General features: G+C 41.7%; 1 protein-coding gene across 18 annotated transcripts in view; it reads right to left on the bottom strand.

Annotated features, from left to right (window-relative positions):
• Nucleotides 1-333: 333 nt before the first annotated feature.
• Nucleotides 334-14,347, bottom strand: part of RBM47 (RNA binding motif protein 47) — a 149,633-nt gene continuing 135,619 nt past the window's right edge. For 14 of the 18 annotated variants that reach the window (XM_074324587.1, XM_074324589.1, XM_019751964.2 and 11 more), the window contains 4 exons: nt 11,439-12,598; nt 10,361-10,567; nt 7,571-7,770; nt 334-3,048 (listed from right to left, as the gene is read on the bottom strand). In XM_074324587.1, coding sequence (XP_074180688.1) covers nt 2,809-3,048; nt 7,571-7,770; nt 10,361-10,567; nt 11,439-12,567 — 1,776 coding nt within the window. In that variant the 5' untranslated portion in view covers nt 12,568-12,598 and the 3' untranslated portion in view covers nt 334-2,808. The remainder of the gene's footprint in view (nt 3,049-7,570; nt 7,771-10,360; nt 10,568-11,438; nt 12,599-14,347) is intronic. The other 4 variants (XM_074324591.1, XM_074324592.1, XM_074324593.1 and 1 more) reach the window with 2 other exon arrangements.

Consider the following 14,347-nt stretch of genomic DNA (forward strand, 5'->3'; position numbering starts at 1 on the left):
AAAAGTCCTGGAAGTACACACTGATCCCCAATAAAGTCCTGTTCCCCTTCCCCAATAAATCTTAAAAAAAAAGAACAAGAATGAACAATCCAGATTCGAGTGTTCAACCTTTAATCACCTGACCTCAAGGTGATATAGTGATAATTCACAATTTTTACTATGTACCCTGTCTTCAGTGGTAATTCCAAACCAAAAAACATGATAGCAACTTGCTGGTTTCTCCAGCTGAAAATACTGAATTAGTCGATTCCTTCTATGCTGTAAGGGTTTTTCTAGTTTTGTTAGGGGGGAAAAATCAGTATAAAAAAAGAAAACACAATTTAAGAGAACGTCTTGAAATTGCTTTAAAGAAAGCTTTATTTACTACGTACATCCTAAGAATGTATTATAAATGGAGCAGGCTCTAAATAAATTTAAAAGCTTTTCAAATACAAGGCAACTAAAGATAACTAAACTTCTAGCATGTTTGAAAACAGAGAACTCTATAGCTTTTTTTTTTGTACATTTATATAGTTTGTTCTTAACCCTAAAAAAAAAAAAAAGTTCACATTTCAAGTTATAAACTTACCTCAGTAGTGTACGTGAAATGGTTTTGAAACAGAAATAGTTAAGAGGCTCACTGATACTTAACTGGCTATGTCACCAACATTTGTCTTTAAGGTAGTTTGGTATTTGCCATGTTAAGATATCATATTTTTCTTTTTATTACCTTTTTTCCCCCCAAATAATTTACAGGCACATGTAAAATACAGTAAGACCGCTGGGTCAGAATCTTATCCAGTGAACCTCTGTGACAATCCTACACTGGACGGAGAGTACTTCTTTCACACAAAGTCAAGGGATGATCTGATCCAAACTGCATTATATTGGACTGCTCATTCCAACAGAATTGAGTTTGGATGAAGCTTGCTGGGTACATCATCGGGAACATTGCACAATTACTTTATGTCATTTAAGAATGATGGAAAGGAATGTTAGGAATATTTAAAGGCCTTTGCAGGCACGCAATAATTTTACACAATAAATAAATATTGCTTATATATAAAAAATTCATCCCACCTTAAGACGAGAAGGGGAAAAAGCCATTTGGGAATCTCTTAATTTAAAATTTAAAACAAAACTAAAATATGTGCTAAGGCATGATCCTATTTATTAATCTAGAAATAAGAATTCAGCCACCAGCAAAAATTCCGTGAGTGGGAAGATTTTATGGATCTCTAATATGACATGAAAACACAACTGTTACTTGCTACCTATTGCACACCTCGCTTCCTTGACAGAGCCTTTCAAAAAATTCCAGGTTGATGTATTTCATAAAGTAGATGACAATCTTAACATTTTACTGTATTTTACATTCACTCTGTTAAACAAAAGCCTTCAAACAGGCACAAAACACTGCAACAATACATTTACTTCCTAATAAAACAACTTTTTAATAACATTGAAATAAAAATGGTTTCATTTTTGCATTAAACAATATACTATGAACTTCAGGAACATAAAACAACTAAAAAGGAGCATTAGGAGATATTTACAAACTATCTTTTAACTCCTGCAGGTCTTCTCTCCTCCTCTTGGATGTGCACGCCCCAATTCAGTTCACCTGCCACGTGCACAGCAACAGAGGAAAGCCCTGTTCAATAAACACAGTATTTCCAACACCCTTGACTACCACAGACATTCCACATGAAACATGATAAGGCAACTAGAAGCATAACTTTCTGCAACAAGAGTCTTTGGGGACCTTGTCTACAATAACATTCATTGTCTCTACAAACTCATACTTCAAAAACAAATAAAATAAAAGCATTAGAAAAGGAATTGAAGTTTTATATGGGACAATTCAATAGCTATGCAAAGATGTCTTATGCAAACTGTTAAAATCTTGTGCTTACACATAGTCTGCTATTGAAAATTCCTCCCCAACCAAAACAAAAAACCCCAACAAAAACCCAGGAAGAAGTATAAAAGTCATCAATGGTTTCTCTATCAGTGACTCATTTGCCCTAGACTTGCCACACAGGGAGGTGGAACTGGGGATAGAAAGAGGGCAAGACTAGGGGAGGAAGGAGGGAACGTGTTTAAGAGCAAAGACACGTAGAGAGCAGGGGCCCAGGGTAATGGTGGCAGGTTTCCAGTGTTTGGACTCAGAAGTGTGACAAGTCTTTTCAATGTTGGCTTAAGGAGAGATCGAGTGTTTAATTTCTTTAAAAAAATAGAACCATCGTGGATAACACACGGTAACACCGTCAACCCTTAATGCCAGCAGAAATTTTAAAATTGCACTTTCCAGTATAATTTTTAAAATAATGTTTTATGTAGTATTTTTAAAGCACTATTGTTTGTTTCTTTAAATATTGAATATATTTTTCAAAATAGTTCCCTAGCTGCTCAAGTGTGCTTTTTAATATATAGTTGATATATTATTGAAGGTACTACAAAATAGAAATCTCTGGAGTGCAGAAGTTAAGAAAATAACCTTCATACTGAAAATATATCCTTAAAAATACAAAAACAAAAACCTCTATACAAACGTACTACAGCATACAAATTTTTAAGAGATGGTATTAAGGTACGAACCTTTGTAAGTCTCTTAGAAATGTATGAACACCGGCCTGCAAAACTGAAAATAGTCTTAAAAAACTAATGGAAACTTCATGTGTATAAAATATTTCAGTATGATATTTGATTACATTCTTCACTTTCAGGTTTCATATATGTGCTAGTCCAACACGTTGTTTCTTCATAAATAGTAAAGTGTTCCTTCAGTAGTAGTTTTGTGGTTTGTCTCCGCTCTGGTCATCAGAATCAGTATGTCTGGTAGACGTCATGAATGGGAACCTGAATAGCAGCAGCAGGGAAGGCCTGAGGTATATAGCCCGCGTATCCTCCATAAACGGCGGCCGCAGCGGCCGCGTTCTTCTGTAGTGTGGTGATCGTGGCTGTGGCTGGAGCAGCAAATGGAACGTAACTGGCCCCGTAGATCCCGGCAGTGGGAATTCTCTGAACGTTTGGAGCCATCGTGTACACTGGAGTTATTGGGCGGCCCTGAGGAAGAGGAAAAGATTCCTTACTGCTTGCTTGTAGGTACCTATCCTGTTTAGTCACCTAATTCATTCAACAACTCCATTCATTTGTTCAGCTCTCAGAGGTAAAAAGGGAGGTGTCCACTCTCAGGGTGGGGAGGTAGAAGGGTAAACAAATAACAATTATTGTTAAGTGCTGTGAGCCATTAAGCTAAGGTGCAGTTGCATCCTCAAGGCTAATTCAAATTCAACTGGTGACAGAGAACTGGAATGCTGAGGGAAAGTTTATTTACTCTAGAATCTCCTACCCACCTTCTACTCAATCAGCACAAACCCCAGAGGGAGCTAGCGAAGGGAGTTGAGAATCTACCCTTTACTCAGTTGATCTCATTGTAACTAAAAATAAGTATTTTTCCTAAAATATGGCCCTAAAATACATGGCAGCTGCCTCACTCATACTTAACTGAAGAAACAGGATGTTTCAAAAACAAAGAGAATAGACTGACAACATTATGGAACAAAGTATATACAGAGGGTGCCAAAAAAATGTATACACATTTTAAGAAAGGAAAACTGTATTGAAATTGTGATATTCAATATATGCTGGTAACAAAAGATGAATACAGGACACATTTGACTTCTGCAATTACAAGAGAGTTACGCCATATTTAGGCCAGGAGCAGAAACCTTATCTTGAAAGCCATCTTGTCCATGATCCTGTCTTGCTTATTCTCCTAGGGGCCTGGGCGACCAGGCCCAGGGTGTGGAGCTGGAGGGCTTAGTCATGCCCTGAAACCCTTTGTCATTGAAGGGGGGACAGCATCATTTACCCCCTCCTATAAAACTCCACACCCCTCTTTGCTGGAAGAGGTTATGATCTTTTCCCTCTGCCACAGCCTGACCTCCCACAGCTCAAACACGCCAAATAAATTCTAATGGACCAATCTTGGTCTCCAGACTCAGTCCTCTAGCCTCCGGCCGTGCCTAACAAAGAGGTACTCAAAGTGATTACGATCAGGGTCCAGACAGACACTTTGGATTATGGCGAACTACTGCTTGAGCAACGTTTACCAGTGTCCACTTGTATCCATTTTTTTGGCATCCCTGGTAGATCTCCAAAGGGGAAGCTTTCTTAAGCTGTGTCTTTTAAAAATTGTGATCATGCACAATTTTCACCAAATAATAATGGTTTCCACCATCTCTCACGTAAGATATAACACCACTGTATATAGAAATTGTTGTAAAAGTTTTGGGAAGGAACCAACTAACTTGAGTAGTTAGAGAAAGCATCTCGGAAGTGGAGACATTTGAGCTGGGTTTTGAAGGATAAAGAGGAGTTTTCACATTAGAAGGAAGTGGGAGACAAGCTACGTAAGGCTGACTCACTGTAGATGGCATCACTGACGATAAAAGTCCGTTACTTCCTTCTCTCTACTGGAAAGTGTAAAATACTACGTTTTCAGAGCAAATAGGCATAGAGAGAGAAGACTGTGGGTTCAGTATTTCCCAAAGTGTTTGCTATGAAAAGGGGATTTTTGGTAAAAGAAAACACATTTAACAAAGTATCTGGTGCACTTTATCTTCCACAGAATGCCCTGTAGCAAATGCTGCTATTGTCGTTATGTCTTAATGCATCTTCAAATAAGCAATTCAGGATATATGGAGAATTAGATTAAAAAAATTATTTCCCCCTGGATTTCTATAAAGGAGTATGTTGTCATTCCTTTACAAAATCTGCAGATCAGAGTCACAAAATTACGTTCAAAGGAATTTCATAATCTAAGAGTCATTTTTTCCAACTGTAACCAAAATAATAATTACACTAATGATAATAATAACTGAGAGATTAGGGTCTACCAGGTACTATTCTAAGTGCCTTATTTGTATGACATTATTGAGTCATCCACCACCGATGAAGCTGGCACTATGAGTATATGGAGGTTCAGAAGTGTTAAAGGACTTGTACAAGGTGACACAGCTTTTAAGCTGTGGGATGTGTGACTCCGGAATCTGCACTTTTAGCCTACATTATCTTGCCTCCTACCACCTATAACAATGAGTAGTATCTCAAGGGCAACACTTTACAACCAGGGAGAGAAGCTTCGGAATTGGGAAGACTGTGGATCACAGCAAGACACAATCTTTTCCAAATGTGTGGACATCTATTTAATGACAAAGGCACAAAGGGAAGAAATCGCAGAGAAGACATCTGAGAGAAACCTTTCCGTATGCTATAATTCAGCCCAACACTGGGGTCAGAGATGGGGTGGGGTTTAGTGGAGGAATTAGGGGAGGGGTAGAGAAAAAGACCTGCTTTCCCTTCTTTTAAACAGCAATGGCTAACTTTGCTCTACTTATACCACAGATTTGTTGTGAAGATTGAGAAAACTTTGAGAAATCAATGTGAAAAAATGACTGCCTCCACCAATAAATAGTTTCTGTATTACTTATAAAGGCTATTTGAAATCTTGGCTATAAAATGGCTAACCAGGAACATCCCTGAGCACCTGTGAGACAGGGGATGACTGAGGGTGTTCCACAGGAAGGTTCTGGAAGCTGTACTGGGAAATGATTTCTAGTGTGGCTCCACTCAGAAAGGTGTTATATTCACCAATCACTAGGGCATAAAATGCTCCTTCTTCTGTTGCAATTTGGCAGAGAATACAGAGGGGGCAGAGGACTGAATATGGCAGAGAACCAAGGTCAGAGAACTCAGAGGCAGGACACAGAGTACTTGGACTGGAGGGGCAGCACCCAAGCCACACACACGCAAAGAAGCCATCCCCAGGTTAAATAAGTAAGCGGCACCGGGCATTCTGTAGAATACGCCGGAGGGAAAAAATCTCCAAAGAAACCAATTGATAAGGATTGTACATTGAAAAATTCATAAACAAAGACTTTGAATAAAGACTATGATGGTGACATCCAGAGCAGAGTGACATAAAATGGAAACAGTCTGCTATTCTGAAGAGGACTGTGAGGCCTGTAATTTGGACCTAATCAGAACTGATGCTACATGCCAACGACAAAAGTTGATGAGTTTCTCAACAAGGAGGAATTAGAAATATTACCGGAATTCCAGCAAGTATTGCACGTAGGTTAACTGTAGATATTTACAGTACACAAGTAATAACTACACTTAGCTGTCATTCTACAGTGAGTTATTTACAACCCATTCCTTTTTTGGCTTCAGGAAGTCCTGAGTTAAAGAACGAACACAGTATGACATATTGATGGATGAATTAACTCTAACTTTTCTGAATAATGCAGTCAAGATTGGTAATCACATGGGCAAATGCAACTAACAGACCTACTGCGGTCGGTGCTCACAAGCCTGGCTCTGTTTCAGCATCACTGAAGAGCTTGTACAAAACACGGATTCCAGAACCCCAGTTCAGTTCTGTGAATTGGAATCTTCTGGGGTTTGAGTCTAAGAATCTGTTTTTTAAACACGTTCCCTGGATAACTTTTATCCAATTAGAAAAGAGGCCCCAGGCCTGAATATTCGTGCTTGTTGATTGATAAAGTATTTGAGATTCACTGCCTCACAAAGAATAGCTTTAACAAGACTTTTTTTCTGTTTGGATGAAGGACTTGTCACTTCTAGGTATTCCCTATGAGCCATGCACTAAAGATACAAAGAAATGTAAGATACAGCTGTTGGTCTGGAAAAGTTTCATTGTAAGTGGGGTGACAGAACGTATTGGTAGTCATGTGCCAAGTAAACATGTAGATAACGAGAAGTGCAGGAGAGACGATGTCTCAGGTTAGGTGGTTGGGAAAAACTCTACAGAAGAGATGAGACAAAAGAAACCCTAGATAAGAGAACACTTGAGCAAAGGTGGGGAAGGAGGCTGGAATAGTGAGATTAGAATGGGAGATGTGGTAATAGTTGGCTATGGTTGGAGGAGGGGATTAAGGGCAGATTTTACAGTTTCCTATATCTGCTTCTCTGCAACTATTTCTCTCCATGTACAAACTTACTTATATATAGAACTATACAAATACTATGTATATATTCACACACATACATACTAAGAGGGAGAAGAAAGAGAGAGAAAGAGAGAGAGAGAGAGAGATAACAAAAAAAATCTTCATTGAACTGCAATTTGAATGGGAAAATGGGAACTATCTCCCTAGACTTTTGTGTGTCCATGCTAAAACAATAAAAAGAAGAGTTACAATTACCCAGTCATAAAACATATAGTACGTACAATATGATGACGCTGAGAAATTACATGTCATTTTTGCACATTGCTTCCCATCTTTAATACAGTGATAATGTTAGTGTATTTATTATTTAAAAATTTTAAAATAAATTTTTAAATATTCTAAATACATTTTTAATAGATTTTAAAAATTTATCTTTATAAACCTTTCTGTCCTGTCATGATTTATATTAGTTTTTTTCTGTCACCCAATCCCAGAGTTTTAACAGAGAGCTCAGCACAGAGTAAATTCTCCTGCTGAATATTAAATGAATCCATGATAGAGAGAGGCCAAGCCTCACACACAAATTACAAGGACCGCACCATGAAGTCTACCTGGAAAGGTGGTGGCGTTGACACAGTGGGAATGACGGCGGCAGCGGCGGCGGCAGCAGCGGCAGCACTGGCCGGGTCTGTCTGCACGGCGATGGGGCTGATCATGTGCTCCATTGCGTGGATTTTGCCGTCTTCTATCATTTTAGGAGCTGGCGCTGCCTGAAACATGGAATACTGGGCCCCAATGGCAGGGATGGCCACTGAAAGAGAAAAGTAACAGGGAAACACAGGTCAGGCATTTTCAGTCACTGAGGAAGGTCCATCACTTTCCCAATGATATTTTTGAAAACCAAGTTGGGCAGTCATGGGCTTCTCCCTGCTAATGTATGCTCTCAGAGCACAGGTAGGAGGTGCTACCCAAGAGGGAGAGAGGGGAGGTGGCGGGTACTCCCTCTGCTTGTCTTTCAAATGGAACCATGTGGGTCGGGCGGAGGCTCCCAATAATCATCACAGAAGGAAAGTCTAGAGTTAGGTTTCGGCACCAACATTTCCCACTGCTTCTAGAGAAAGACCTCATTTTGAATCTTACTCTTGATGTCTTACAGAGCAAGAAAGGGCCTTCGAACAAAGAAAACAGGCTCAGAATAATAAGTGAGATCAGAGGCTTGAGGCTCAACAAGTTGAGAGTAAGCCCACCTGTTCCTTCCTTTTCGCTCACCTCACTTATTACCAGACCTACTGCCCTTTTCACTTTCACCATGTTTTAAGAAACAGGTGACGTGGAAAGTTTCATTCTGAGAACTCAGAGGTCTGTGTACATCTTCCCCACCCTGTGTTTCAGATTTCAACATTATTGATTCACGGAAAAATACAGAATAAAAAGACAGAAAATTCCCTAATTTTCTAATGTCCACTCATACTAGTGAAGCAGTAGTGACTAGTTTTTTGATGTGACCTGCCAATTCAAAGAAGGTGTTTCTGTGAGTCTAGTCCAAAGGGCTCATTTCAACCAGAGATTCAGACAGACAGCAGTTATTGAATGTCAATGTATAATAAAGAGATGTAAAAATGAAAAAAACACTAGCCCTGATTTGGGGGAGTTTGTGTTAGTGCATGGTGTGTGTATGTGTTGAAAGGATAAGCAAGAATATGAAATGCATACACAAAATATTCTTTCATTTATGGTTTTTCCTCCAACTGTAGGTATATTTATTCCAATGAAAGCTGATTTTATTTAAGGGAAAGAGACAGATTTAACTGTAGGCTCAACAATGGCATGGCCATTCAATAAAATATACCTAAAAGCTTAACCAGATCTTTCACCTTTCTTTCCAACCATATGGTCTTGTGCCCAGATACTTCACCACGGTCCTGGTAGTTTTCTTAAAAAAAAACACCTCTAATTTTCTGGATGAATCAGAAATAGAGGCCAAGGGGATGGGGCCCAGAGAAGGTTATGAGGTATAGTTACAGTGGGATTGTACTAAGTAACTGTGGATTGCTCTGGCTATAACCTCACAGGAATTTCTACGTCAGGCCCCAGGACACAACCAGTAGCTTAAAAATGGTTTAAGCTACTGCAACTTGACAATAGGAGTCCCTTTCCCAACAAGCAAAAGTGAGAACTCCTGTCTCCAGGCTCTGTTTTATGGAATTACAGATAGATATGGGATCTTGCTTATAATACCAATGGCATTTATAAGGAAATGTAATCTAAAGAGTTCCTTCCTTCTCACTCACTTAACTGCAGAAATTGCAGAATTTTTTCACAGGCAAAACAAAACAAAAACAAAAACAACTCATTATCCCTAGATTAATTCAAAAGAAAGCTCTATGGGAAAATGCTTTTAAGCCCTTTGTGGCCAACGCAAACCTATGCCTCAAATGCACCGATTCCTTGACTGCTTTAACTAGAAAGAGCATACAAATCTTCAACCAGGAGAAAATCAGAGTAACTGAGCTTCAAAGTGAGGATATTCTCGAAGAGCTCTTCAACCTACCCTCCGTTAAACCAGGAAGAGGTGTGGAGGAGGATCACTCTGATTACCCACAACTGGCTTTTTGTGTGTGTGGAAGCTTGAGTGGGTGTGCTAATCAGGCGTTTGTGCTACACTCACACTGAGGGGTTAAATGAAGTTCCCTGCAGGTTAGGATCAGAAAGAAGACCTTTTTCACCAAAGGGCACTGATAACATTAGCAAACTGGTTTGTGAGGCCTGGAGGTGAAAGTCAAGTTCAAGGTCCCTGGTATGAATTACTTGAGCACCCGTACTCCCAATCTACTGATTCAGCAAGAGGAGGAAACGAGTGCTGGGAATTAGAATCTGGACAATTTAGCAGCTGCAAAAGCTTTCACCGCTGTCTGGTTCACAGGCATTTTGGTTTGTTAAGACTATGACAAGGGACAAGTAGTGCTATTTGCTCTCAGAGGGGAATTTTCTACAACTCTCAGAATGGCAATAAGCTCCACCCTCTGGCTTCTAATGACTGGGGCAGAAATAGGCTTGAGTAAGAAAGACAGTTTTTAACTGGTAGAAGATACAGAAGAGCCTCATATTCTTCCAACTCTGCCGACTCAGTCATAGATTGAGAAAAAGCCTAACATTTGGTGACATCCATTGGAAAAACCCACTACTAGAAAATCTGAGTTGAGCATGGTCAGAACTAGATCATCCTTTTACGTTCCAGATGAGAAAGGCCAGGAGGCCCATTCTTTGCCTAATCTCTGGCTGCCTATGAGAAGAGGAACCCATGTGCAGATGAACGAGCACGAGGTAGGTTTGGGGTCACTTCAAAGAGAGGGTTGGGGTTTAGGCTGAATGGATGCATTCTCACTCTGGTTTATACTGACCTGTACCAGGTTTAATGGCAACTGGATTGACAGTAGAGATTTCCAAATTCGGTACAAGTTCATATCCTTTTTCTTGCTGCTTTCCTTTCCCTTCATGATATCGGCTATATATACCACGGCCAGCAGAATATCCCCCGAGGTAGGAACCCCTGGGACCCGGGGCTCTGTTGCCAGCTGCACCTCGACCCCGGCCTCTTATGCTGCCTGCTTATAATAACAATACAAAAAAATGATGAGCAACCAACAGTGACAGTACAGGAGGCAGACCTTAACTGAAGGCTCTCGGCATTTAGGTGTTTGCCCCAAGTCTAAGTTGCAGGGGGCTACACACCTTTGTTCTTCAATGAGCTGGTAAAGATGCTTCAAACATTCTATTCTAGCCCAGATTTGCATCATAAGCATGTCTGCTTGATGCAAGAGATGAACTTGCAGAGTGAGTTCCTAGGATAGCAATTGCAATTTCAATAAAGAAAAACGTTTACAGATTGTATAAAAGTTAGAACTGAAAGTGGATCTGGTGGTTCACCTTCCTCATTTTATGCATGAGAAAACAAGCTTAGGGAGGTTGAAGAGACTGACTGAAGTCACAGAGCCAATTATTCTCAGAGCAGGACCCAGAACCTGGGTATTTTGTTTCCTAGTATAATGCTTAGTTTCATTGTACCCTAGCCAATGATTTAAAAACAACAAAAAAACCCCAAACCAACAACACTGTGCCCCCTACTTTCCAATATGCTAAAGATATAATTTCACAAGTAGATTTTAACCTAAGTACCTAGAGACGAGCCCCCAATTGGGTAGATCCTGAAAGGGCACCATCCAAGAAGAGCTTACATAATACCCCCATGATTTTACCGTTCACCCCATACATAAGAACGATCTGAATCTCTCTCAATGCTATACAAGTGAATGCCTTCAGTGCCAGCAAATAACAGGATACAGAACTGACACCCAAACAGCGGTGGATAAGGGGTCAGCGTCTACCAGCTCAGTCAATTACAGCCACAACACCTCTGTCACTGCCTGCCTAGCAGATGTGTCTCTCGGGGGCCTACCCAGGAGAACTGCCCCCACTAACCTTTCACGAAGTAGTCCCTGTTGGGCCCGATGAGCGCGTTGTAGGGGTAGCCGTAGTAAGCCAGCGTGTAGGGGTCGCAAGAGTACACGTAGCTGGGCTGCTGCACCGCTGCCACCTCGGCCGTGCCGCCACCCTTGGCCGCCTTCTGGTAGCGGGAGTACTGCTCCTTGTCCACGGGCTTGGCCAGCGTCACCTCAAGGCATGAGCCCTCCAGCTCAGTGCCATTGAGGTTGTTCATGGCGTGCACGGCGTCCTCGCGGCTGGCAAAGTGCACAAAGGCGTAGTCGCGGATCTTCTTGACACGCTCCACGCAGCCCGGGTTGAACTGGCCGAAGATCTTCTTGATGGTGTCCTCGGTGGTCTCGATCATGAGGTTCCGCACGTACAGGATCTTCACGGTCTCCATCACGTCCTCATCCACGTCGATCTCGGGCTCGGCCCAGTCCACGGCGATCTGGTGGCCCCACAACTGGATGCGGCCAGGCATGAGCTTGCGGCGCGCCATGGCGGCGGCGCGGTGGCTCTCATACTCCACGAAGGCAAAGCCGCGGTTCTTCATCTTGTCGGCCGCGCTGGCGTAGACGATCACGTCGAGCACGCCCTCCGTGACCTTGGAGATTTCCTCCAGGATCTCCTCGCGCTTCTTCATCTTGGGGATGCCCCCGATGAAGAGGCGGCAGTTGTCCACGCTGCAGCACACGCCCAGCAGGCGTCCCGGGCGGATCTCGTAGTTGTTGAGCTCGCGCACAGCGCGCTTGGCCTCGTTCTTGTGGCAATACATGACGAAGGCATAGCCGCGGTTCTTGCCGTCGAAGTCCATCATGAGGCGCAGCTCGTAGATGCGGCCCACGGTCTCGAACACGGGCACCAGCTCGTCCTCGTACACGTCGCGCGGGATCTTGCCCACAAAGACCTCGCAGCCGCGCTGTGGGTGCGGGCCCTCCCAGCCAGGCGGCGGGCCGCCGTATTTGCGCTGCCCGTTCTCCTGCACCATGCTGTAGCCTGTGCGCTCCAGCAGTGCCAGCAGCGCCGCCTCGTTGGGCGCGCCCGCCACGCCCTCCGGCACCTTTGCAGAGGACGCAGCGCCCGAGTCGCTGCTCATGGCTGCGGTGGAATCCTCTGCGGTCATAATGTCAAAGGCATCCACGGCTTGCGGAAACCTGGAGGAGACAGAGGGAGGGTGAGTGTGGAATCTGCATGGAGTTGAGTCAGACCTTGACTCCTCCCACCCCGTTTTTGTTGCAGACATCCAAGACTCATACTTGACCGTCCGATGGTTAAATGAGAAGTCAGATGGAGACCGCTCTGGAAACGCAGCACCTCTAAAATAGTCTAAATTGGTCAAGTTGTTTTGCAGGAAAAACCAGAAGTGACGAAGGAAAAAAACTCAGAATGAGCAAGTACTTCCGCTTAATCGGTACCCCAACAGCTTTGAAGCATGGGGAACTTGCTGTAATTGTCAGTGAAAACCTCATGTTCTTGCAGCATATGGCAACATCTTTTTGCTCAATTCCTGCACTGTCCACTCAGATTGATTACTTTTTAGCTATACTAGCATTTTGCCCCATTTATTTCATTGGCAGCCAAAGCCTCTTCCTTTGCTTTCTTTTTAAAGGCAGTTTTTTTTTTTTTTTTTCCCGTTACTAATGGAAATAGAACAATGTGCTTACACTGTTAAGGAAAATTTTTAGTTGTTATTACACAAGACAGATACAGAGCTGCGTGCTGAAGCTTTTTACAAGGAAGAAATGGAACATACACACTGCCCAGGACTAGGCCTAGGAGCTGTGGTAAAGAGCAGCTAAGTCTTGTTTTTGTGGTGCCATTCAAGCAGAATTCTTGGTATGGACCATTCATGGATTTAGAATCAGTCCACAGAGACACTGAGTTCAAACAGGGAACTTGTGAAGCAGCAACTACCTGGGTAAACTGCACTGTAGTTTTCAGAGAAGTGTCACATGCATTATCTTATTTGATCTTCTTAATTGCCTTACGTGGTAAGTAATATTATCACTAGTTCCAATTTGTCTATGGGGAAGTAGGCTCAGAGGGTTTGAGTAAATTGCCCATTTCACACAGCAAGTTATCAGCTTGTAACAGAACTTGATTCCCAGTTGTCTGGCTCCAGATTCTCAGAGCTGTGCATTAGAACTTTCTGTGATGATGGAAAAGCTGTCACTAGCCACGAGTGGCTACTGAGTACTTGAAATGGGGGCTAATATGACTGATGAACTAAGTTTTTCATTTTATTTAATTTTAACTAATTTAAAATTAAGTGGCCACATATGACAGTACAGGTCTAAGCTGTGCCACCTTCACCTATACAGCTCAGGGCTCTGTGGAAATGATTTTAAATCATACAATACAGTGATCACTAGGAGCTGGTACTGGGCTTTTATAATGAAAAGCTCTGATTGGCCTTTTACAAAATGAAGTTTTATTTCTATTTTATTTCTATTTTTCTATTTTTACTTGAAAGTATTCAAGTAAATTTTATGGACAATTAAGTAAATAATAAATCATTCCTAATTCTGCTACCTAGTGATAGACAAAATGAAACTTTCCCATCTTTTTTAAAATGGATTTTTTTGAGGGCAGGAGTGGAACTTGGCTTCTAACAACCTCTCTGAGGCTACTTCCCCATAGACAAATTGGAAGTAATGATAATACTATTTATATCCTGCTACTTTACTTCATTTTATAAGCATTCCTTCGTGGTCTTAACACTCTTTGTAAAAATATGATTTTTAACGGCTGCATAAGGTTTCATCATTTAACTAGAACCTAGAGTATCATTTATTTTTAATATTTACCACTAGGAATTATATCCAAGAGTATTAAGGGAAATTTGAAGGACAGTTAAATTCATCCAAAGAAAAAACAAAACAAATTATAGTGACACAACAATC

This window comes from Rhinolophus sinicus, linkage group LG02 (genome assembly GCF_036562045.2).
Source record: "Rhinolophus sinicus isolate RSC01 linkage group LG02, ASM3656204v1, whole genome shotgun sequence".
Classification (NCBI taxonomy): Eukaryota; Metazoa; Chordata; class Mammalia; order Chiroptera; family Rhinolophidae; genus Rhinolophus; species Rhinolophus sinicus.